The sequence below is a fragment of the Mauremys reevesii genome, linkage group 4 (assembly GCF_016161935.1).
Source record: "Mauremys reevesii isolate NIE-2019 linkage group 4, ASM1616193v1, whole genome shotgun sequence".
NCBI lineage: Eukaryota > Metazoa > Chordata > Testudines > Geoemydidae > Mauremys > Mauremys reevesii.
In genome coordinates, this window is record NC_052626.1 from 7057267 (window position 1) to 7082429 (window position 25163).

The following is a 25163-nucleotide window of genomic DNA, read 5'->3' on the forward strand; positions in this document are numbered from 1 at the left end:
GCAAGCCTGGCAAAAGTTTATTGGCCCCATCCTGGCGTCTTTTATAGCTAGGGCCTTACCAAATCCACGGCCATGAAAAACGTGTCACGGACCGTGAAATCTGGTCTCCCCCCGTGAAATCTGGTCTTTTGGGTGCTTTTACCCAATACTATACAGATTTCATAGGGGAGACCAGCGTTTCTCAAATTGGGGGTCCTGGCTAAATGGGACTTGCAGGGGGGTCACAAGGTTATTTTAGCGGGGTTGCAGTATTGCCAGCCTTATTTCTGCACAGCCTTCAGAGCTGGGCAACTGGAGAGTGGCGGCTGTCGGCCAGGCACCCAGCTCTGAAGGCAGCACCCTGCCAGCGGCAGTGGATAAGTAAGGTTGGCAATACCACACCATGCCACACTTACTTCTATGCTGCTGCTGGCGGCAGCTCTGCCTTCAGACCTGAGCTCCCAGCCAGCAACTGCCGCTCTCCAGCTGCACAGCTCTGAAGGCAGTGTCACCGCCAGCAGCGGCGCAGAAGTAAGGGTAGCAGTCCCGCAACCCCCCTTACGACAATGCGCCTCCCCCATCCCCCAACTCCTTTTTGGGTCAGGACCCCTACAGTTACAACACTGTGAAATTTCAGATTTAAATAGCTGGAATCATGAAATTTATGATTTTTTAAATTCTATTACCGTGAAATTGACAAAATGGACCGTGAATTTGGTAGGGCCCCATGTCTAGCCAATGAAACACAGTTTAATTTCTGAACATGTTGGTACCAGCTCTTGGGTTTTTATTTATTTATTTATTTATTTTTACAAGGTGGCTTTTCAGAAAAGAATTACGAGTGGAGCTCTGAAGAGGAGGAGGCTGTGAAGAAGGCGGGGCCAGTCCAGGTGCTCATTGTTAAAGATGACCATTCCTTTGAGCTGGACGAGGCCGCGCTGAACCGCATTCTGCTCTCGGAGGCCGTGAGAGATAAAGAGGTAGTTGCTGTGTCTGTCGCTGGAGCTTTCAGGAAAGGAAAATCGTTCCTGATGGACTTCATGCTGAGATACATGTACAACAAGGTACAAGTAACGCCTCCTTGTGCCATCCTGGAGTCTTGGTGTGTCTCGCTGTGCAGGGTTTCTCATTGCTCTGGTATGATACCTCCCTCCTATGCAAACTGGAGAGGGGTCTGAGCCAGAGGCCTGGATTCACTTTGGGGGCACCTGGGCCGCCCTCTATAATGGGCCCCCACTGGGATTTGAATTCCCCGTGACAGTGCGGGAGTTGGATTCAGATCGAGATCTGAGCTCCATGGTAGTCTGGGCTCCCAGCCGATAAGGCATTTTTCTGGAAGGCTGGTACCCCTCCCTAACTAGAGGGCTGGTGCAATCCCAGTGCATGCTCCCTGATGGGCAGTGCAGGGTCCTTTGATGCAGCCGGCAGGGCCTCAAGCTGGGCTGTGTTGCTGTGAGCAGAGAACGTTGTGCGGCATTGCCCTCCGCTGGCAGCTGCCAAGGGATCTCAGGCTGCCCGGCCCTGTGTCAACATCCACTTTCTCCGTACGCTTGCCCTGGGAGTGCGAGTCTTTAGGGATCTGAGCAGGGGGACACAGCCTGTTGGACGGGGAAGTAGAGCAAGGAGGACCTCCTGGAAGATGGGTCTGGGGGAGGGGACTGCGAGTAGGGGAAGAGCACAGCCGTCACCATGAGCCCAAGGAGGAATGGTGTAAGTTAGAGCAGCACCTCAGCTGTTCTAAATTCCTTCAGGGTTGGCTGGTCCTTGAGCAGGGATCCATAGCTGGCTCCCTGCAGCTCCATTGTGCCTGACCTCGAATGGGGCGTCGTGGAGAATCTGGCCCTTAGTTTTCATAAGTCCTGTTGTATATGTGCTATGGTGTACGTGTACCACTGCCCTCTACTGGACAGAATCAGTACCGCTCAGGGGCATGCCGTCAGTACCGTACTGCTGTTGAAGAGTCTTTGTTAGCTCAGGTGTCAGGGGCCTGTGATTTCGGAACAGGCGGATCTGAGTTCTTCCCAGTCTGGGTTCCAACTGGACATGGCATGGATCAGCAGCAAGCATGCAATCCTTGATGGCCACCGCTTTGTCACAGTGACTGGGGGGAGGGGTCTCCTGGATTTGGGCCCAACCTTCAGATGCCTCTTCATGTCCAGCTGATCAAAAGAACTGAATGGGGAGGCTGTGAAGTCTTTGCTTCCTGCTAGGAAACCTCTGGTGTGAGTAAGCGTGGGATGGAGGCAGCACAGGTGAGAGAAGAACCCAAGGGCGCGGGCTGTGGTGATCCATTCTCTCCCCACTCCCAGGAAACCATTGACTGGCTCGGTGATTACAATGAACCACTGACGGGCTTCTCGTGGCGAGGAGGGTCTGAGCGGGAGACGACTGGCATTCAGATATGGAGTGAACTCTTTCTTGTGGACAAACCAGACGGTAAAAAGGTATGCGGGGTGCCCGGTGCCAGCACATCCCTTTGTTCGGGGGCTGCCTTTGGGTTTCCCTACCCTGAGCTCTAACATGGCTACTCTGTTTTTTCCTAGATAAGCATCCCTTTACACGGTCTTTGATGCCATATGCCTTAGATCTCAGCAAATTCTAATGCACCCATTGCTATAATATCTAAGTCTCTATCCAAAGAGCAAGAACAATCTCTATTACACGCTATATCTCTACTGCTTTCAGGAGTCCCATGGCTGATGAAAAAAGTGAACAGAATGTTGGGAATCATTAAGAAAGGAATAGATAATAAGACAGAAAATATCCTCTTGCCTCCATATAAATCCACACCTTGAATACTGCATGCAGATGTGGTGGCCCCATCTCAAAAAAGATATTTTGGCATTGGGAAAGGTTCAGAAAAGGGCAACAAAAATGATTAGGGGTATGGAACAGCTTCTGTATGAGGAGAGATTAATAAAACGGGGACTTTTCAGCTTGGAAAAGAGAAAACAAAGGGGGGATATGATAGAGGTCTATAAAATCATGACTGGTGTGAAGAAAGTAAATAAGGAAGTGTTAAGTATCAAGGGGTATAAATATAAGTATAAGGAAGCGTGGTAATTTACTCCTTTTCATAACACCAGAACTCGGGGTCACCAACTGAAATTAATAGGCAGCAGGTTTAAAACAAAGAAAAGGACATATTTCTTCATACAGCGCACCATCAACCTGTGGAACTCTTTGCCAGAGGATGTTGTGAAGGCCAAGACTATAACAGGGTTCAAAAACGAACTAGATAAATTCATGGAGGATAGGTCCATCGGTGGCTATTAGCCAGGATGGGCAGGGACAGTGTCCCTAGCCTCTGTTTGCCAGAAGCTGGGAATGGGCGACAGGGGATGGATCACTTGATGATTATCTGTTCTGTTCATTCCCTCTGGGGCACCTGGCATTGTCCACTGTCGGTCTGACCCAGTATGGCCGTTCTTATGTTCTTATGATTCTTGGGTCCAGGTCCCTAGCAGAATACTGCTGCTCTCCTGTGGGACTGGCTGGAGAATGGCACATCTTCACTCACTAGAGGCCCAAGCCAACACCCAGAGAAGTCAATGGGAAGCGTCTGTGGGCATTGGATTGGACCCTATATTGTGTATGGATATGCTGCCATATTTGGCTCCTGAGATATGAAATGAATGGGATCATTAAGACAACACATCCATGGCTAAAGGAAACTGATTAAAAAAGTTCCTCCCAAAATGAAGGCCCATCCATCTTTGGGCTGGAATTAATGAAGCTTAGTTAGTTGTGTTCTCTTCATAACCTGGAACCATCGGGAGATCAGAAGTCACTGGGGATTGTGTTTCCCTCTCCGTTCCAGTGTGCTTAATTTCTTCCAAGCCCGAGGCGTGTGTAGTGAGACAGCCAGCAAGATGGTGTACTCATGTTTTGGTTTTCTCCACCACTGTTTGGCACTGGAGAGCGATTTGATTGAAAAGCTCCATTGGGTGCAGAGCATAAATTCCGACCTCTCTGCTCTGCAGGTTGCAGTGCTACTGATGGACACACAGGGGACGTTTGACAGCCAGTCGACTCTGCGGGATTCAGCCACCGTGTTTGCCCTTAGCACTATGATCAGCTCAATCCAGGTAGTACAGTGATGAATCTGTGCGTCATTCGCTGAAGGATGGTGGGTGGGGATTTTAAAAAACTGCCGCTATTGGCTTAACTCTACTGCTAGTCACTGACTTCTAGGGGAGCTGAGACCCACTGACAGCCCCATTGATGGGGCAGCTGCAGGCACATGACTGGAGGAGGATGTGAGGAAAATATAGATGGTGTCTCTTTGCTGGAACTGTTCTGTACTGCAGCTATAGGAACCCTCCTCTAGATATTAAGAACAACCGTCTCGTGTATTGGATAGCCAGGGGAGTGCATAAGGGGAGGCAAGCAGGGGCCTGGGCCCCCCAATAATCATTGGGGGCTCAGAACTTCTCCGGCCCCAAGGCTGTGGTGGGAGCTGACAGCTCCTCCCACCCCGGGACTACAGCGATAGGAATGATGGGGGGAGAGTGAGCTCCTCTGGCACTGGCCCTCGGCAGGGGCACAGAACGCGCCTCCAAAAGGGGGTCAATTTTAAATTCCTGCGCACGTCCCTGCGTATAGCCCTGCTCATCCTGGGAGCTCCCAGTGCACCTTGCAAACTATGGGCCAGAATTCAAGTAGGCTCCTCGCCATTTTGACCCTGAAGACAGGGCCGCCCTTGGCACCGGGAAGGAGTGCGTTTCCCCAAGGATGGGCTGATTGAGACGTGCTCCAGTCCCAGATGGACCTGGCTGAAGTCTGTCAGGTGCCTGGGGCCCTCCATATCTGACTCAGGGCACCACAGGGCCAGACCCATTGGCAGGAACAACAGCGGGTGGCCACATCATCTCCCCTGTTAACGTGGAGGGGCTGAGGAGGGATGGTTCGGGGAAGTGGCCATAGGTCGGCTCCCGTGAGCTGATGGTGTTTATTATATCGTGACACATCTCTGCATAGGCTGCCAGAGGCTCCCTGTTCTAGCACCCAGCCAGCCTGCCTGTGCAGATGGGCACTGCCCTGGGGGTCCTGCAGGAGACCAGTCAGAGGGGGAGGACAGTGCTAGCCAAAATGGTGCCAAGTTTAACACCCCAGGTCAGGGGAGCCGCCTGCTGCTCTCCCGCGGGACGCTGCCCCAAGCGCGCGCTTGGCGCGCTGAGGGCTGGAGCCGGCCCTGCACGTGGGGGCAGGGCCGTGGTTCAGGTGCCGGGGGCCCCCCACTTTTAGGGAGTTTCAGCTGCTCCTGCTCCAAGTAATAGGAAAAAAGACCCACCAAAGTGCCTGGCCCACACGTCCTGGGGCCCCAGCCTTTGGCAGCCTGCTGGTGCATTGTCCAGAGCAGAGAGGTAGAGGGTGGGTGTGTGTGTGTGTGTGTGTGTGTGTGTGTGTGTGTGTGTGTGACACAAACAGTAGGCCAGCACCTGTTCTCCTGTGTGTTGGCTCTAGGAGCACCTGCTGGACGGGTCGCTCGCTGGGACAGGGACAGTCTTGTACTGTGTCTGTACAGTGCCTTGCACAACGGGGCCCCACCCTGACGGGACTCGGCTCTGGCCACTCCTGTAATACAAATAAATAATGGAAAATTGGTTTTGAGTCAGAATGTAGCGAATTGAAAGGCCATTGCGAATGCTGTATCGGAAGGGCAGGACATTTTAAGTCCTCTAAACATTTCCTTTTACATACAGGTGTACAACTTATCCCAGAACGTTCAAGAAGATGATCTCCAGCACTTACAGGTAACCTCCTGGTGCTCTTGGTGGGGCAGGAGGGGTCAGAAGAGGAGCGTTAATCTATCATGCTTTCATTGGTGGTGCTTGTCCTAAAACGCCTCCTTTTGGCCTGCTTGCCTTCTGCACTGGAAATGTGCATTTAAGTAAATAAACAACGGGCTCTCATCTGGTGTAGAGGTTATTGTTCTGCAGTGAATGGGCAGTTAGGAACAGTCACGAAGGGGGTGGAACCTGTTTCCTCTAAGCTGTTTAAGTCCATCTACTTTGGACCTGGTCCATCTAGCATAGAAGTCAATGGCCGAACTCCCATTGTCTCAGTGGGAACAGGAGCAGGCTCTGGCGGGGTCAGCAAGGAGACTTAGATTTCTCTTTTGTAGCTTGTCGGATGGTGTGTGTGGAGGGCAAACCGGGGCACAGACTCAGGGCTGGAGAGAAAAGCCAAAGATAAAACTAGGCAACAAATGAGCAGAGGGGCTGTTTGAATCCGGCCCTGTGGTCATGATGTGCTTCTGCATTGGCAAAGCGGCGCATTTCCCGCCCTCTCGCTCTGTGGGTACCTGTTCCTCCAGCCTTTTGCTGCTGAACTCAGGAGGGCCCGTGGCTTTGGGTTTCTCTGTAAAAATCAGTTCCAAGGAACTGGAGGCCAATTTCCTCAGCTCAGTCTTCTGAGATGGGGCCTGAGGTAATTCCAGCTGGCTTGCAATAAACGGGGCACAAAGCTATCTGAGTGCCCCCGCCCCCAGACCTTGCTACGTGTGCTTTGTACGGGATTGTTCTGCTCATCCTGCAGCTACTTATTGGCAACTTCTAGCAACCAGCTGTGTTCGTTATTAATCCCTTGGTCTGAGGGAATTAAGGGCGTCTGTTGTTCAGATATCCAGCGTTTAACAGTTAACTAGCTGCCTTAGGGTTTTATAGTGCCACCCTTCACCATTGCACCTGAGAGCCGTTAGCACCGGCGAGATCAATGTGCTGAGAGGGAGGCAAAGATTAATCCAGGAAAGTCTCAGAGGAGCAGACTGTAGCGCCCTTACTCCTCGGAGTAGCCCTAGTGCAGATGATGGGGCTACGCCCAGGAGTGGGTGCTCACCCCCTCCACAGTCTTGCCCATAATGAGTGGAACGTTGACAACAGTCGTACAGTTTACGTAGCGCTGGGTGGCAGATTCGCCTTCTGGTCACTGAAAGAGCCCAAAGAGGAGGATGGAGACTGGTGTTATAACTTCAGAAACTGGGATCCCTGATGGTGGCACAAATGCTGCTGGGCTGATTAAACCTTGGGCATATGGCCCTGGTTGTCTAGGGGCAGGTAATGAATGGAATGGTTTGGTAACGGCTGCCCCATCCAGCCTCTGAGGAAGTCTTTGGGTAGTTTGGTGTGCTTGGATTTTCTTATTGAAAAACTAGGTGAGAGAAAGAAAGGCAAAAGCCAGCCTGGAACAACTCCAGTTTCCCACAGGATGGTTTCTGCATTGTTTTGGCCAGCCCAGGTTACAGGGTAAATATCTGCTGATATTTAAAAAAAACACACCCCCTCCCAAAACACCCGCTCATTTTGAAATAACATTTGGGGTTGGGTTTTTTTAGCATGTGGATCCATTTTTAGGGACTTGTGATGTAGTAGATTTTGCCTCTGTTGAGAAGAAATAGGCCAAAGGTTGGAGAACCTCCAAATCTATCTGATACGCCAAAAAAACATCCAAACTGAAACCTGGGTGAGATTTTAGTGGCTAACCGCACTGTCTTTAGTCAGTGGACGTTTGGAGCCCAGGCTGCAGCATTCAGGCCTCTCAGGGCGAATGCCTGTTTCTTAATCCCATTTCCATCAGTGTTCAAATGGTCAAAGGCTCCAGGCTTGTGACAATTTGGTGTAGCATGGGAAGCACTGGGGGATGCCAGCGCACAAGCCAGCAGAAGACTCAATCCATTTCTACATTAACCCCCCCCTACTTATTTGGCAACCAAGAATTCTGTACGGAGATCGTGGAAGTCAAGACTGAGCACAGCTGATACACCTCTACCTCGATATAACGCTGTCCTGGGGAGCCAAAAAATCTTACCGCGTTATAGGTGAAACCGTGTTATATTGAACTTGCTTTGATTCACCCGAGTGCGCAGCCCCGCCCCCCCGGAGCGCTGCTTTACCGCGTTATATCCAAATTCGTGTTATATCGGGTCGCGTTATATCAAGGTAGCGCTGTATTAACAGCAGCTTAATATACCTCCACATTGCGAGCTGAACATGCACAACCAAGCAGACCTTAGCTATCGCCCTGGAAACGGCACAAACCTAGAAACCAAATAGTGACGCTAGCCCTTGCATGGCGCAAGAGCAGCTGTACTGCACGATAGACTTTGAAACTAAAAGTTCCCTCCTTGTTTTGCTCCTCGTTTTAGCTCTTTACGGAATACGGCAGGCTGGCCATGGAGGAAACCTTCCTGAAACCTTTCCAGGTGAGTAACATGACCATCACGGCTAAGGTTATTCTCTAGCAGAGATTAGCTTTGATAGGAACCTTTTGGCCTCGCCAGCAGGTGTCACTGCTGTTTGCGATATGGGGGGAGAGGAAACCCGAATAAATCAAGGCACTGTGAGACCTTTGCTGAGCAGAGGCACAAAGGAAAGGTGTCTTGCTCCCCTGCTCTCTAGCAAAGTCCAAGATCTCTCCGTTTTCCCCATTAAAGTCTCCCCACCCTGCAGACCCCTGGGCACTGTCATCATTCTGGACAAGGCAGGCTGGGTCTCAGGCACATGGAACGTCACTGACAGCACAGCATAGCACACGGGCGGGATCAGAACACTGACTAGGTATAGAATGTAACCCACTTCCGCGCTGTCCCTTGGTTCCAGTGGAATTTCTGCTGCTCTGCAGAACAAGGGGCCTTAAATTTAATAAACATTCTTCCCGATGACCAAGAGGGTAGATCTATGGAAAAGATCAATTTAAAGGCGATTCTGTTCACAGGTAAGAACGGTTTTATTTGTACTTCCATTTCCCACTCGAAATAAAACAGGCACTTCAAATGGCGACTGTCGGAGGATGTGTCTCTAGCCTCTTTAGCTGGCAAGAGATGCCAGAGGAGTGAATGGCGCAGTGAGAGGATTACCTGCTTTCACAGGCCCGCTCCAACTGGAAGCAAACGTGAATGAATAAATAAAAAGCAGATGAAGCGGGGATGGAGAAGCTGATCCATCAGGCAGCTGCTGCAGATGCTAATAATGAGGCGGTTGCTTAGCAGTTCCTTAAATCTGCAGCCTACCCAGTCTCTCTTTGTCTTTGAGCAAAGTCAGTCATACTGCCGTACTCCTTTGGTTCCTGCTCTGGGTGAGCACATCAGTTGACCCACTTGTGTGGTTGGCAAGCGGTGCAGGAGGTGGGAGCAGATTTCTGTAGCATTAGAGGTGGGTGCAGAATGACGTGGACTGGGGCATAGGACAGAGGGTGGGATTTAGGAGCCCAGCAAAGGGTACCACTGTGTTGACATTATAGGCTCAGGTTTCTGTAAGGCATAGTCCCAGGAGCCATTCTCATTGAAAAAAATTAGCGCTATACAAAATAAGGCTAGTGCCTATTAACTGGCTTAAAACTGGTTCTCTGACAGATGACAAAAAGTAATTGTAAATAGGGAATATCATCCTATGGGGGTGTTTCTAGTGGGCTCAGCAGGGAGGGATTCTTGGCCCAGTGCTAGTCAATATCTTCATCAATGAATGATCTGGAAGAAAACAGAAATTGACTACTGGTAAAATTTGCAGACAACACACAAATTGATGGGGATAGGGCAGCTATACTGCTCGACCTGGGTCGCTTGGTAAGATAGGTTCATTTGAACAACCTGCATTTTAATGCAGCCAAATTCCAGGGCATGCAGCTAGGAACAGCTGAGGTAGATAACCCAGATGGGACACAGCATCCTGGAATGTAGTGACACTGAAAAGGATTTAAGGGTAATGGTAGATAATGAACTGAACACAAACGCCCCATGTGATGCTTTATGTAAGAAGATGACCCCAGTCCTGGGATGTGTAAGCAGGGAACATGAATCAGGAGTAAGGAGCTGGTGTTACCTCTGAATACAGCATTAGTGGGGCTGTTCCTCGAGACAGTGTCCAGTAGGTTCCAGTGTCCACACTTCAAAAAGGATGTTGAAATATTGGAAAGGGTTCAGAAAAGAGCAACAAAAATGACTGAAAGTCTGGAAAACCTGCCTTGCAGTGAGAGACTTCACAAGCTGCATCTGTTTAGTTCCTCCAAGAGACAATTAAGAGAGGAGTTGATCATGGTTTACAAGTACCTACATGAAAAGAGATTTCTGATAGTAAATGGCTCTTCAATCTAGCATTAAAAAACACAATTAGATCTAATGGCTGGAAGCTGATGCTAGACAAAGTATGACGAAAAATAAGGTGCAAAGTTTATTTATTTATTTTTAATACTGAGGGTAAATTAACCATGGGAACAACTTAACCTAGGGATGTGGGAGATTCCCCATCACTTTGAGATTGTGGGTCTTTCTGCAGGCACTGGGGGAGGTTCTGTGGCCTGGGGTACCCAGATGGTCAGACTGGGTTACAGGGGCCCCTTCTGGCCTTAAAATGTAGGAATCGGTGTGTGAAGCTGTGGGAATCAGCGTACGTAAGGAAATACGGGCAAGAATGAAGTGGTAGCTGAGAAAACCCTAGAGGCCCTGCCTACACGGAGATGCCTGACTGCCTTGCTGCCTCTGGGAAAGGTGTCACTCTTGGTGTACAGTTTGGGCTGGCTTGAGATGCAACAAAGCAAGGGGCAGGTAGGGCGCCTCAGCCACCATGCAATGACTTCTGAATTGGAGTCAGAGCGTGTGTAACCTCCTTGTGAAAACGGGTCTTGCTACAGAGGCGTGTGCCACAGGATTATCTGAACTACAAGTGAAGGTGACTGTAGCATGGGTAGGCAGACCCGTGCTAGCATCAATTTAGCGCCGTTAACAATAGTAATGAGGACGTGGCGGCACAGGGTAGCAACTGGAGTACAAGCCCACCGGGGACCCTCAGTATGTTCTCTGGTTGCTAGCATCTGCTGCTATGGCTACGCTGCTGTTACCTGTGGTAGCTAGATTAAAGCTAGTGGGGCTAGGCCTGTCCGTGCTATGGTCATACCTTCCCTTGCTGTGTCGCCATAACCTTGGAGCAGGGTGTAGTCTGAAATAGACAGATACATACATTTTTCACAGATTGTAATGTTCGTAGCAGTTGTCAATTTTATGTCTCACTTTCTCACTAAAGACAATGCTTTATGGAGAGAGAGTAAGGAGGGAAAGCGGTCTCTCTCTTGCTCTCTCGGTATAATTTTTATTTTAAGCAACAGCCATTTTTTCTCTGCATTTCCAATAAACATATTTCCAGCTATTGACCTGTTTGTTCATCTGTGTGAGAGCAACCCTGGCATTTCTGCAGGGCCATTTTTGGCTTCTGCATGCAACTGCCTGCTCTCCAAACCCCAGGCACATACACTGTCGCTTAGGGACGTGCTGTGTAAATCAGATCTCGAATGCAGGACATGCCTTGAAAATTATTTTTTGAAACGATTGTAACTTGACCACATTGGCATTTATTTATTTCTTGAACAGAAACTTTGGCTGCCTCAATAAAGATTACAAAACTCAGTGATTTCATATTTATCCTCTCATACTACATATGTTTCTCATTAAGAGGCAGCTTGGAAAGATGCCCAGTCAAGGCTGAAAAAAAAATTTCAAAGCTGTTAATTTCCCATAGGATAAAACTAACTGTGGCTGAAGTTAGGGATCTTATTCCCTTTGTGCTGGTTAGCAAACTTCCTTTAAATTTTGCAGAACATGCACCTACCTATTGTTCTATCCAAATGCTCACATTCTAGGTAGAACAGGAAGTGCCCAAATAATTGGCAGTGCTTTTCAATCTAGAGCCTCAAATGTCCATTAGATATATAGTATTGTATGCAAATTTTGGGCAGGGGGTTTTCATCTGCGGAACAGCTAATCACAGAGTGGGGGTCTCCCCTGTGCGGAGTCCTGGCACAATGGTCTGTGCACCACATTGGTTCCCCTTCAGTTCCAAGAGCACCCATTGCACAGGGCAGTGTTTCACCCAAAATAATCACAAATTTAGGACCCGAAGAAGTTGCCATTGGAGCTGAGTGAGTAATTCACAGTGAATAATTATAAAATAAATGTCACTTCCTTTTGTTCATCCCTCAGTTTCCTTAAATGTAGCTATTGTTTTCCAGTTTGATGAAGCAGTAACTTTTAAAATTGTGCATGTATTTTATGTATGGTATTTGATATGTCTATGGCAGGATGACGAATATTCAGCATTCACGCAGTGGTGCTCAGTTGTGATTGGTGATACAAGTGCATGGTATTTTCTTCTGTTCCTTGACTGGATGAGCATGTGAGCACTTCGGCCATGAATATTTTGCATAGGACTTTAAAATTCATTTCTCTCCAGTCTTTTTTGCCAGTGAAACTTGAAGGCTTGAATATTTGTGGGAAGTGAGCGTAAAGTGGGTGTGAACATGGCTATGGTTTTATTCATCTGTGAAGATAACCTGTACAATTATGTTTGTATTATCCACCCAGCTCCAGTTGTCATTTTTCTTGTGGAAGACAAGGCAAAAGCCAAACAACATAGGGCCTGATCCAAAGTCCAGTGTAGCCAAAGAGTGTTTGGACTTCAGTGGCTCAGGCCCATCCTGGAGAGCACAGTACTAACGAGCCCTCTCTTTGTTTCCTACTTGTGTTTTTTAGTCTCTCATATTCCTTGTTCGTGACTGGAGTTTCCCGTATGAATTTTCCTACGGAGCTGATGGTGGTTCAGAATTTTTGGAAAAACGTCTTAAGGTTTGTCCTACATTTCTGGATGCTGTTTGGCATGAACTTGGCATGAATTAGTTCTGAGCTGACCTGGCCAGATGAGATATGTTTGATGGAAAGGGATTCAAGAATGACTTAGAAAGCCCTTCATCTCCTAACCCAGGGAGCTGCTGCTCTCCCCATATCACTGTACGAATAGAACGTAGGCTGGGCTGGAGACCCTGACTCTGCACAGGGCAGGTGCATGTAAACTCAAGGAGGACATGATGAGCAGGAGACAGAGTACAGAGCAATTGGACTGAGTGGTTACCAAGTTACTCCTGGAAAGATAGTATGTGGAGACACCTCATGTGCACGTTGAGACTCGCAATCCAGAGCATCACTCCTCAGATACATCTGTTTTCGACACACACCCTTTTTGGCCAGTGGTCTTGAAAGTAAAGGATTGGGTTTGCCTGTTACTACCACATCTTATGGAGGACCAAGAATAACCCACCATAGCCTTTGCTCACACTTGCATTGAAACATACACAGCTCTGCTCCCTCATGCACACCTTGCCAGATGGCAGCCTTGGAGATGACTTAGCAAAGGCTGCATGGTGCACATTTAAAGCTGAAAGACAAGTACTGCGATAGGAGGGGGTGGTTCATGTGGAAAATTGACGGGTGAGCTCACTACCTCTCCAATGATGGGGATGCCACAGGTGGGAAGAGCAGAATGAAAACAAAATCCCTCCATCGCTCTTAGGAGCAATAATGAAAATACCTGGAGAAGTGTACAGAGTTAGCCTGTTCCACTATAGAGATTTCTGGGCAACATACATTTCAGATGGGAAATAAAGGATAAGTACGTGATCAGGAAGAATTTTGCATTGATAGTATAATAAAATGTATGGGCGAGGGCATCGTTAGAAGTAGTCAGGAAATGTATGGATGATTTGATAGTGGAAATGAATGAAAAGACCTAATTAAAGGGGGATCAAGAAAACCCCGGCTATGAACTCCTGAGATGGTTTTGTATTCTAGTCAGACTCTTGCATACACATTTTTCAGAGTAATAACACGCTCCAGGGCATGTGGTCAGAGTGAGACATAAATGTTATTTGGTTGCTGGAAAAGCTCTGTCTTTGGCCTCATAAAGCATGCGTAAACCTCCCCCTGAATACACTTTCCTTAAACAGTCAGTCCTCTTGCAGTATGTACTCCACACTTTAATGTAACATATCTGATGTCCACATAAAATGTAAATATGCTAACATCAAGCCCATCTCTCGTAGGTCTCAGGAAATCAACATGAAGAATTGCAGAATGTCAGAAAACACATCCATTCCTGTTTCACAAACATCTCCTGCTTTCTGTTACCTCATCCTGGCTTGAAAGTAGCCACCAACCCAAATTTTGATGGAAAACTAAAAGGTTTGATGGAAAGCTAAAAGCTATAGTTCGATATTGAATCTGATCATTTACCTTTGCAATTGAATGATTGCTTTATTTATACACATTGTCAGATATCCTATTCTCTCCTGAAGCCCTTTCAAATATTTTTGGTAAAACACCTGTGGAAAGCAGTGCTGAACATAGATAACCCCTTCTGAATCCAACCAACATTTCATGCCTGTACATTTCAGTGCTTTTAGCCTTACAAAGGGATGTGTTAGGATCTGCTAACACATAATAAAAAGATAAAGTTCCAGGCAGATGGCTGAGAACAAAGTGACGCCAGCAGCTGAGGTTTGCATTTTTAGATGCATCATTTTGCACCTATAATTAATTGATATTTTTGCCAGTAATTCAGTACAGGCACAAAGTTGTGGAAGCAGCTCACTGTGGAGCAAGACTGTGCTTGTGGAAAAATGGAAGCCCAGTTTAAAAAATGGTCCTTAAAACTGAGAGACTTTGGTGTAAAAAGCTTTCCAAAGCAAAATGTAGTCTTCTGGAGTCAGCTGATTAATGGTTTCCCTGGAGGGAAATCTTAGTAGCTCAGGAGCCTGGGGCTGCATTTCTGTTCCAATGGATTTGTGGGCTGTGGATTTTTAAGTTAATTTTATTTGTGGTTGCAAAGCATTTGCTCTGCGTTGCAGTCATTTAACCCATAGTTATGTTCTTCTTGAAATCTCTTAGAAGGAAAGAAAATGTTCCTTTAGCATCAAACTAAACAATTAGACAAAAGAACTTGCTTTTTGGCTGTTGTACGCTCTAGTGTCTGCTAAGGGGACCATACATCCTACTCGTCTGACACAACGTGTGTGTGAAATTGGAACCAGTTAAAAGAAAAGGGCTATATAAGATAGTCAGTCTCTATAGATTTCACCCCTTAGTTCCAAGGAAAACTTTAGGAGCCAGCTAGAACTTGATGACTGTTTTCGAAAGAACTGGTATATGGAGCCTCATCATTCCACTTCTCTTTTCCCTCAAAGCTGCCCACTGCTTCCTCTGCTTGCTCAGAACTAATCAGAGGAAAATATGTCACTGTTGTTACGCTTTGCATACCCAGACAGTCCCTTTCGCTTGCACTGTCCAGTTTCCTGCTGTTTCATAGAAAATATGTTGTAGATGTTGTAAGTTAAAATGACTTGGTCCTGCAGTTCTGGGTGATCTTGTCTGAATCGGTCAAGATGGCAACGGAGCCCATTAACTTCCAGCGATGACGTTAGCACCTCTGGGGAAGATGCCCTTGGTACTAGCAGGAGGCAATGAATCTAGATCTAGGTCTAGCACAGCCCTCCCCTAGCAGTGTTTCTGAGCTGCAGTAGCATCTGTTTAGTTAGTCAGTGTTATGGTGGAGCTACACGTTCTAGGCATTCTCTGTTTCTGTATTTTGACTGGCAAAGACAATACTTTAGAAAGGTCAGCGATAAAAATCGGCAGTGAAATGCCTGCAGGATTCATAATAAAAGATTATCCAAAGGGCAAATTAATCACCACTGAACCATTTAAGCAAAGAGAAGCCTTACTAGAGATGTCTTGCATGAAAACCTCACTGCTTCACAATACAGCAAAGAAATTTACAGCCATAGTGAGGAGGACAAACTGGAGCCAACCGGCAGCAGTAGTTGTGATACTCTAATGCATATACAAGAGCTCTCAGTCTGCAGGCTCTAGGAGTCTAATGGTCCCAATATTGCATATGAATATTTCAGTGTGCAGTACCCAGAAAGGACTACGATCTCAGTGTGAGAAGTCTCAGTGGAGTGCAGTAAAAAGCAGGGAAGAACAATTCTTATTCTTTTAAACTTGTAGACCAAAAGTTTTCAGGTCCTAATGTGATTTTTTTCAAAACAGGAGTGCCAGGGGAGAGAGAAAAGGGCACAGTATTTCCATACTCACGTTGCTTTTGGACACAGGCACTGGTTGAGCACGTAACTTGCCATGTTTCAGGACTGAGGCCTCGGTGACCTAGCTTAGGGGTTAGCATCAGGCGCAAGCTAAGGAGTCAGGGGCCAGGAACCAGGCTGGGTTGAATGCTAGCAGATCAGAATGGAGAGACAGATTGGAGGGCAGCAACCAGGGGCCAGTTACTCAAATCAGGATGAGTCAGGAACAGGTAAGCACCAGACTAGCAGTCCATAGCTGTGTGAAGCCCAGTTGAACTACAAACAACTTCCTGTTTCCTCCTCTGGCTTAAATAGGGGCTGTGGCCCAATCAGGCGCCTCGGAAATCTCCCAATCAGAGCATTGAGGCGGGGCTTATGCCCCAGTTGGGCTTCATGGACTGCGGTCCCAGCTGCTGTCTGTGAGCTGCCAGGCAGAGGATCGGTGTGTGATGACTCCCCCAGACCCCCTTGTTCAAGACCTGCAGGGCCTGACTCCATGCAACAAGGCCACAGTTACCCGTTCTGGAGGCATCGGTTACCTGCTTGATCATGCAAAAGCAGCTTTGTGCATGCAGATGGCTGTGGGTGCAAACTCTGTGGGTGCCATTTAGGAGACTGCTTTGAAAATGTATCATAACGGTGTGTATTATGCTTCAGACAAATAGCACTAATGCAGTATTATCACTTCTGAGTACAGCCATCGTTCACTCAGGCTGCCTCTCAGTCACAGGATGGCTGGCATTAGCTGCTGATGTTTCGCATGTGCGTATTGCAGCACAAGTCTGAGTTGTGCTGATCTGGATCTGACACGGGGTTTGCTTACAGAAATAGATGACGAGTTCATCAAGAACTTGAAGGTGTTGATTCCTTGGCTCCTTAGCCCCGAGAGCCTAGATGTTAAGGAGATCAATGGCAATAACATCACCTGTCGAGGCCTTGTGGAATACTTTAAGGTATTGGCTCCTAAACCACGTGAGATCACGGTTATTCAGCTGGGAAGTGTTTGCGTTTTTTCCCGATTTAAGTGAGCAGTAAAGGAAGGTTTGTGATACACAGACTGGGGAAAGTGCACGTCTTTCTAGTGAAGGTATTTGTCTGGCCCCCGTAACCTTGGTGTCTGAGTAGCCTCACCACTCTCTGGTGCTGTTATCCCCATTGAACAGATGGGGGCGCTGCGGCACACAGAGACTAAGTGACTTGCCCAGGGTAGCACAGGAAGTCCGTGGCGAAGTCTAAATCAATGCTTAGGGTGACCATATGTCCCGTTTTGGCCGGGACAGTCCCCTTTTTATGCTCTGTCCTGGCTGTCCTGACTTTTTTGACAAAAACGGGCATTTGTCCCATTTGCTCTTCCCAACTGATTAATTGGCAAGTGAACAAATGCCCAGTTTACAAAAAAAGCCTGGTGGGCCCCCTAGGGGGCATGGAGGAATGGTTTTTTGCGGGGGGCAGTGACACGAGGTGCTATGCAGCAGGGATCAGGGGTCAGCCCCAGCCCTGGGGAGCATGGCGCTTGCTGGAGGCGGAGGGGTGGCTCCGGTGAGCTCTGCGGGCAGGGGAGTGACTCAGGCAAGCCCTGGGCCGTCCCATTTTTACTTTAGGAAATATGGTCACCCTATCAGTGCTGTTCAGCACAAAAGGGACCATTCCCTGCAGGGAGCTGGACATCTACGTCCCTTTTAAAAATCTCCTTAATGGTGCATGTGTAAGGGGGGTGTGTGTGTCTTGAATAAACATGCTGATAAATGTGACGCTGTGTTTGTATTGTTTCCTAGGCATATATAAAGATTTATCAAGGAGAAGAATTGCCACATCCCAAATCAATGTTGCAGGTATTTATGCCGTATGCTGTTGGCTGGCATGAGCTTGTCTACAGGGATTCCCATTGATTTTCTGTTACGCGGGCATTTGAGCTGTTAGGCTAATGGAGGGCTTTGCGTCTGTTCTCCGAGGCTCAAATATGCTAATCGAAGCAAAACCTTGTTGGAAATCTTGGGGTAAAATTTTCAAAAGCACCGAAGTGACTTAGGGCCCTGATTCCCATTTTCAGAAGTGAGTTAGGCACTCTGAGGTGTTTTTCCCAAGGCAGAGGGAATAGCTGTGTACATACGCCCGGTCATTGCCAATGTTTTCTTAACATTTCCCATAGCTGCAGCATGAGGGGTTTTTACTGCCTCTGGCTTTGGATTCCTGCAGGAATTGGCTTCCTATTTACTACTAACTACATGTCAAGGTGCATCTATAAATCCCACTAGGAGCTGGGATCTGCCTTCTTGAGACACCAGCCCTTTGTCCCAGTGCACCAGTGGCAATTAAGATCAGCTCAGCTGCTTTTGCTAGCAGATTTTACCAGGCTGGTGTCTAGAAGCAGGGCGCTGTTGGCAGAAGGCTCTTGGCTCTGGAATTTGCTCTCTGAGCTCGTCTGTTGGTGTAAGGTGCATCTATTCACTCAGGCTTTTGCAGGAAAAGGCAGAGGTGACTGTAGAATGGAGGGCTGGGGTCAAGTTGTTACTAGGGGGAGGGTCGGGTCGAGCTGTTTATTATTTTTCATTTTTGTACATGGGGGGAGTGCGCATGCACCCACCCATGCAGGTCCATGGATATGGATATGTTACTAACCCAGCCTGCTTCTCTCCCGTCTGCAACGCCATCGGTTGATCTGAAACTTGCATTGTGTTTTGCGTCCCGCTTGCAGGCCACAGCTGAGGCTAACAATTTAGCAGCAGTTGCCACTGCCAAGGACACCTACAATAAGAGAATGGAAGAGGTAAGGGAACAGCTCATATTGTCATGGACTTCAGATGTTTCCGCCAAAGTAATAAGGCTGCACGTGCTCTCCCTTTACAAGGCAGTTTACGAAGCAGCCTCTGTGCCTGGCCACGATTTATTGATCCAAACGTCTCAATAAACTTGGCAGGGATTTTAGTTTTAAGTATCTCAGCCAGCTAAAATGCTCAGTGAAGGATCCCAGTCAGACATTCAGGGCTCACTTCTTCTACCCCTGGTTGCAACAAGGAGCTGTTTGAGCAAGTTATGTGAGACAGCATCTCTCCCAATAGAAGCGAGGCTGGATTTGAGATTCCGTACCCCACACAACACCAAAATAATCTTGAGCAGCTTGCAGTGAATTAAAAATAACCCCCTTAAACTAGTGAATAATGAGGAGTTTCCTTTTTTTAAGGCACTTGCTCTGGGGTAGAGATAAGATGCTCTGTGAAATGGAGGAGGGGCAGGTTGAGATCACAGGAATGTAACAGGCTGTCAGAGTAAGGTGTTAAATACACATATGTATGTGGCCAAAAATATAACTCTAAATAAGTATCTGTCTACCAGTGCAAGAGATTTAAGAGCAAAAATAGGTGCACTAGAATGGCTGGCACTGGAAGGGGAGCTGAGTCAAGCATCAACTGTCAGAGTGTTTTCTTGAGTCTGCAGAGAGCCTGAGCCAAATGTTCTGAAAGGCGTAAGCTGCCTCACCATTCATCTCAATGAGATGGGCTTTCTGAAGGAGACAAAGTAATATGTTAATGGAAAAATCTGTCTAACCTGTTAAGCCTAGTGCTGGATTATGGCAGGCCAGGCACACGGTGACAACAGAGGGCTGTGTGTGTCGGAGCCCCACCCCACCAAACCCACAAAGAAGGAATGGCAACAGCAAGACTCCTTCCCACTCCCCCACCCACCGAGCCCTCTGCTGGGACGATGTTGGCGGGGGGGCCACCTCAGAACAGTGGGTTTCCGAGTTAACCCACTGAGATGAGTGGAGCAGTTCCTACCTCTCAGAGCCATTGTGTCAGGCTGTTTTCAGACTCTGGCAGTCTTCACTGTATCGGTTACACTCAGGGCTGGTTTCAAGACTTTCTGTATAATTATGAGGGCTCCGAGTGTATATTTCTTAAATGACGACAGTTTATATTCCAATATCATCATGTGATTTTAGGAGCTCGGGGCCTGGTGCCAATAACGCCAGTGCCTTAATCTGGTCCTTGTTAATCTCTTAATCCTCACCCAGCCCCCACACGTCCCCAGGTGCCAAGAACCCAACTCCCAGGCAGCTGCTCCCAGGCAGCTGCCAAAGCCTCCAGCGTCCCCACCAACTTCTAGGATACAGTTATACATTTTTCAGTACAAAAAAATTGCAGCACCTTGAAAATGTGGACGTTAATGAGACCCCCCCACCACCACCACGTGGGCTGCTGCTCTGGGTGTGCTGTTCAGTTCCTGGTTTAGATCACTAAAGGCTTCCACGTTCCGAATCTGAGAGAAGCTCCTGCAGAATTTCTAGCCGCTCACTGGAGTGCCACAGAAGCTAGGGTCCTTGCTGCTCCGTTTAGGTCCAGTTTGCTGCGTAGCACACAGGACCTTGCCACTTAGTTAACAGTTGCTGACCAAATGCTTGCAAAGTCTCCTCTTCACTGCTATCCAGCTTCTCTGCCTGCTCAGTCAGCAGTCTGACTTCGTTTGCATCTTTTCAAAGCTTCTTGAAAGGTTAGCTGAAAAGCTTTTACCTGCCAAGCTTTTAATGCCGAGATGCCGGTTCACTGGGTTCAGAGTCCCGTGCAACAGCCAATCACAATGATAACAGCAAGAGCAGTGCAAGAAACTGGATTCCCTGAATTGCTGTAGGCGTGAATGACATCACACCGCAATTCTGGCTGGGGAAACAGCATCCTGAGTTCTGGACTTGATTTTGGTGCCGAATCCTGCAAACTCTTACTATGGGGTGTAGTGATCACTGCCAAAGAATATTTCCATTGAAGCCTGCTCTAGATCTGTTTATTTATCAACAAAGGGTAGGAGTAAATGGCCAGTTTTCAGCATGGAGAGAGGTAAATAGTGGTGTCCCCCAGGGGCCTGTTCTGGGACCAGTCCTGTTCAAAACATTCATCAATGATCTGGAAAACGGGGTAAACAGTGAGGTGGCAAAATTTGCAGATGATACAAAACTACTCAAATGAAGTCCCAGGCAGTCTGCAAAGAGCTACAAAGGGATATCACAAAACTGGGTGACTGGGCAACAAAATGGCAGATGAAATTCAGTGTTGCTAAATGCAAAGTAATGCACATTGGAAAACATAATCCCAACTAGACTTATAAAATGATGGGGTCTAAATTAGCTGTGACCACTCAAGAAAGAGATCTTGGAGTCATTGTGGATAGTTCTCTGCAAACATCCACTCAGTGTGCAGCGGCAGTCAACAAAGCAAACAGAATGCTGGGACTCATTAGGAAAGGGATAGATAATAAGACAGAAAATATCCTATTGCCTCTATATAAATCCATGGTATGGCTCACGCCTTGAATACTGCATGCAACTGTAGTTGGCCCATCTCAAAAAAGACACATTGGAATTGGAAAATGTTCAGAAAAGGGCAACAAAAATGATTAGGGGTCTGGAACGGCTTCCATATGAGGAGAGATTAATAAAACTGGGACTTATCAGCTTGGAAAAGAGACAACTAAGGGGGGATATGATGGAGGTCTACAAAATCATGACTGGTGAGGAGAAAGTAAATAAGGACGTGTTATTTACTCCTTCTCCTAACACAAGAACTAGGGATCACGCAATGAAATTAATAGGCAGCGGGTTTAAAACAAACAAAAGGAAGTATTTCTTCACACAACGCACAGTCAACCTGTGGAACTTCTTGCCAGAGGATGTTGTGAAGGGCAAGACTATAACAGGGTTCAAAAGAGAACTAGATAAGTTCATGGAGGATAGGTCCATCAATGGCTATTAGCCAGGATGGGCAGGGATGGTGTCCCTAGCCTCTGTTTGCCAGAAGCTGGGAATGGGCGACAGGGGATGGATCACTTGATGATTCCCTGTTCTGTTCATTCCCTCTGGGGCACCTGGCATTGGCCACTGTCGGAAGACAGGATACTGGGCTGGATGGACCTTTGGTCTGAGCCAATATGGCTGTTCTTATGTTATCATGTATCATCTGTACGGTGGTAGCACCAGCCTATGGGGCTACAGTCACTGTGATCTATCTTAACTATTTGGTGCATAACTGAACTGTTGTCTCTGAATAGGTTTGTGGGGGAGACCGGCCGTTTCTCGCACCCAGTGACCTTCAGAACAAACACCTGGAGCTCAAGGAGGAAGCAGTGAAGCTGTTTCGAGGTGTTAAGAAGATGGGTGGGGAGGAGTTCAGTCGCCGCTACCTACAGCAACTGGAGAATGAGCTAGACGAGCTCTACGTACAGTACATTAAGCACAATGACAGCAAGAACATATTCCACGCGGCACGTACCCCTGCAACCCTCTTTGTGGTCATCTTCATCACGTACGTGATAGCCGGCGTGACCGGCTTCATTGGCTTGGACATCATAGCCAGTCTATGCAACATGATCATGGGGCTGACCCTTATCACTCTGTGCACCTGGGCATATATCAGATACTCTGGGGAATACAGAGAACTGGGAGCAGTAATAGACCAAGTGGCTGCAGCGTTGTGGGACCAGGTAAGAGCATGAGCTTGTGATAAAAACAGACGTTCTTTGGCCTTGATTTGCTTTGGGATTCTCAGCGCCTTTTGAAATAGCTTTTAAATACGTCAGTCGGGCCCCCGGCCTGCAATCAGACGACCTGCACACATCCAGCTGCAGGATCGGGGCTTAAGTCAGCTATACACTCATCCTCTAGACAATGGCCTGTCCTGTAGCCTTCCAGAGCAACGTCAACACCACATTTTAACCCATTCCAGACAGTTTCTTTAGCCCTGCCACACACTGACTGCACCTGCACTAGGTGCTGGGAAAGGCAAGGATAGGGGACTTGTTCTCAGTCTCGTTTATTGAGATGCTCGTAAGGGTGAGAATTCTGGTGCCCAGTATGGGGGCCCTGAACAGAACTGCCCCCACCTGGTCATGGGAGTGAAGTAAGATGGAGGAAACAGGGACACCGGAGCTTGTTTAATGTATGACACCACTAGCCATTAGGTGCAAAACCAATGCCTCCCATTCAGATTTTGTGTGTCCTGCACAATGTAAATCCTGGGCCGTAAATTGAGGTTGGGGACCTCATTTTGAAATGTGGATGTAAAGGTCCTGGAAACAGAGACAGGGGCGTACAGGTCAGCGTGTTGGATAGCAGTCACACAGGTTTTCAACAATCCTTTATCCCATGGCTTCAGCGGCACTATTGATGCGAGTTAAGCATCTGTATAAATATTGGCTCAATCGGGGCCTAAGCCAACAATGCTAACTTTTAAAAAACATGTAGAGATCTTGAGCAGACCATGACGTCAGTTCACCATTGCACGTGGATGCAAAGTCACAAATGGGAGCAGAAGTCAATGGATAGAGGGTTGCAGGCGCGTGCCGGTTTCCACCTACATTGTGCACTCATGAGATCAGGGTCCTCAAAAGTGGCTTAAACTTGCGTGGCGGGTCAAATAAATGGTGCATTAAACACTGTGTTGGGCCAGACACCGACTGACATCAGCGTGAGTTTCACCATTGACTTAAACAGCAACAGGCTATACTGACATGATTCAAGGGACACCATCCACTTGAAATCTCGTCAGTTCGGGGTGGGAGGAGGAGTTAGAAATAGCGACACCTGCCCCTGTGTAATTTTACAACTGGTTTCCTATTTTAAACAAACCGCTCTCTTCCCTGTTGCTCTGTGAAAGACCCACACACACAGCAGGGGCAAGAACTGACCGTACATCATGGGAACAGGGACAACTGACGATGCACAAAATGCTGGCCAGGGCACGGCCTGAACAAATGGAAAACGCTGCTTTTGCTGTCATTTGCAGCAAGGGTCACTGCCGGTGTCACTAGTCCCAGCGCTAGGTAAAGAAACCTCCAAGGATTTTTTTAATGAGACAACAGCGTCCTTGTAACTGCTGCGTCTCCACGCCTGTGGCTGCTCAGGTTTGCAGTTCCTGCAGCCCTGACCCGGGATACGTTAATGCAGAAGTGAGGCACAAAACATTAGCCTGGTCAAAGCTTTAAAAAAAACAAAACAAACTGTCCCTCCACCTTGTCTTCTGCCCTGTATTAAACTAGCCCGCAGCAAGCGTGTTGAGTAACTTGTGTCATTCTCTGGGCCCAGCCCTGTGTGCTGGCTTCTGTACTTCAGAGGCAAAGCTGCCCATCCATGACTCATTGAAGGGTCTTATAGGGGGAGGGGGGATGCTGCTTGCTCTGGAACTAAAAAACCCACATCAAATCTGCTGCCCCCCCACCTTTTTTTTTTTTTTTTTAAGTTTTTACAGCCAACTTACCCAAGTGCCAATATGCCAAGAATCAGCCTGGCGCAGCCCCCTTGCCTCAAGCCGCTAACAGGAGTTTCCAATGGACGTGCTAATAGAGCCTTAACTAGGATGAGCAGGGCAGCACTATTAATTGTAACTACCTTGCCCCCCCCCTTGAATTGAGCAAAGGAAATGATAAAAGGGGGGGGGGGTTAACCAGGCCACCAGGCCTGTGCTCCCAGAGGGGCCAGGTCATTGGGGGACAGCAAGAGGGTATTATTGTATGATGTTACTTTTGTGGGCAGTGGGGCAAGAGGCATTATGGGCAGGCAAAGGCCGACAGACGGGGGTGGGGAGATAGCAGGCTTTTGTTTGCGTGGGATCCTTTTCTGGCTGTGCTCCTGCTTCTGTCCCTTCTGGGGTTAGCTGCATTGTTCAAACACAGACTTTCCCTGCCCCCCAAACCTTCCAGTCTCATGCAGCGCTGCCAAGTTTGGGTTGCAGAACTCGGAGAAGGAAGCGTATTGGTTTTGGAACTAACCGTTTTCATTGGATTTAAAAAAAACCACCACCATGGAAACACGGATCCTGGTTTTAGGCTTTGTAAACATTTGTTTTTGCAAAGCATTAAGAGGCTGATCCTCACCTGGTGTAAATCAGCGTAGCACCATTAATGACTGGCTAATGAAGCTACTCCGATTGCCACCAGCTGAGGCTCTGGTCATTCAATTTTAGGCCAAATTGGACACGATAAGCCCTGTTTTAAAAGCCTGACGTGGCGTGTGTTAATGCCAACTGATTGCTCACATTCAGAGCTGTTTTGCCAGTGAAAAGTGCTTGCCGTTAGTTGACGGTAGAATGGCCCTGTCAGAGCTATTTGTCTCTTTGAATCTCCCCTGTCAAGGTGAGGTGCTGTTCCGACACTGAACCGCTCTGACAGGGAAAGTGGGTACTTGATTTAGGCCCTGCAGTGGTGAACATTATGGGGGATTGAGGGTTGGAGACACCTCCCCCCACCCCAATTCGCCAAAATTCACCTTCTTCCCTACACTCCTCTCTTATGCCGCTGTAACTCAG

The 25163-nt window shown here is 47.9% G+C and overlaps 1 protein-coding gene across 3 annotated transcripts in view; it reads left to right on the forward strand.

The window, feature by feature from the left end:
* Window positions 1-25163, forward strand: part of ATL1 (atlastin GTPase 1) — a 52082-nt gene that overhangs the window by 22050 nt on the left and 4869 nt on the right. For all 3 annotated transcript variants that reach the window (XM_039538638.1, XM_039538639.1, XM_039538640.1), the window contains exons 2-12: window positions 796-1043; window positions 2289-2423; window positions 3963-4067; window positions 5685-5735; window positions 8126-8182; window positions 12497-12589; window positions 13840-13978; window positions 16702-16829; window positions 17652-17708; window positions 18572-18643; window positions 21913-22344. In XM_039538638.1, the coding sequence (XP_039394572.1) occupies window positions 796-1043; window positions 2289-2423; window positions 3963-4067; window positions 5685-5735; window positions 8126-8182; window positions 12497-12589; window positions 13840-13978; window positions 16702-16829; window positions 17652-17708; window positions 18572-18643; window positions 21913-22344 (1517 nt within the window). The remainder of the gene's footprint in view (window positions 1-795; window positions 1044-2288; window positions 2424-3962; window positions 4068-5684; window positions 5736-8125; window positions 8183-12496; window positions 12590-13839; window positions 13979-16701; window positions 16830-17651; window positions 17709-18571; window positions 18644-21912; window positions 22345-25163) is intronic.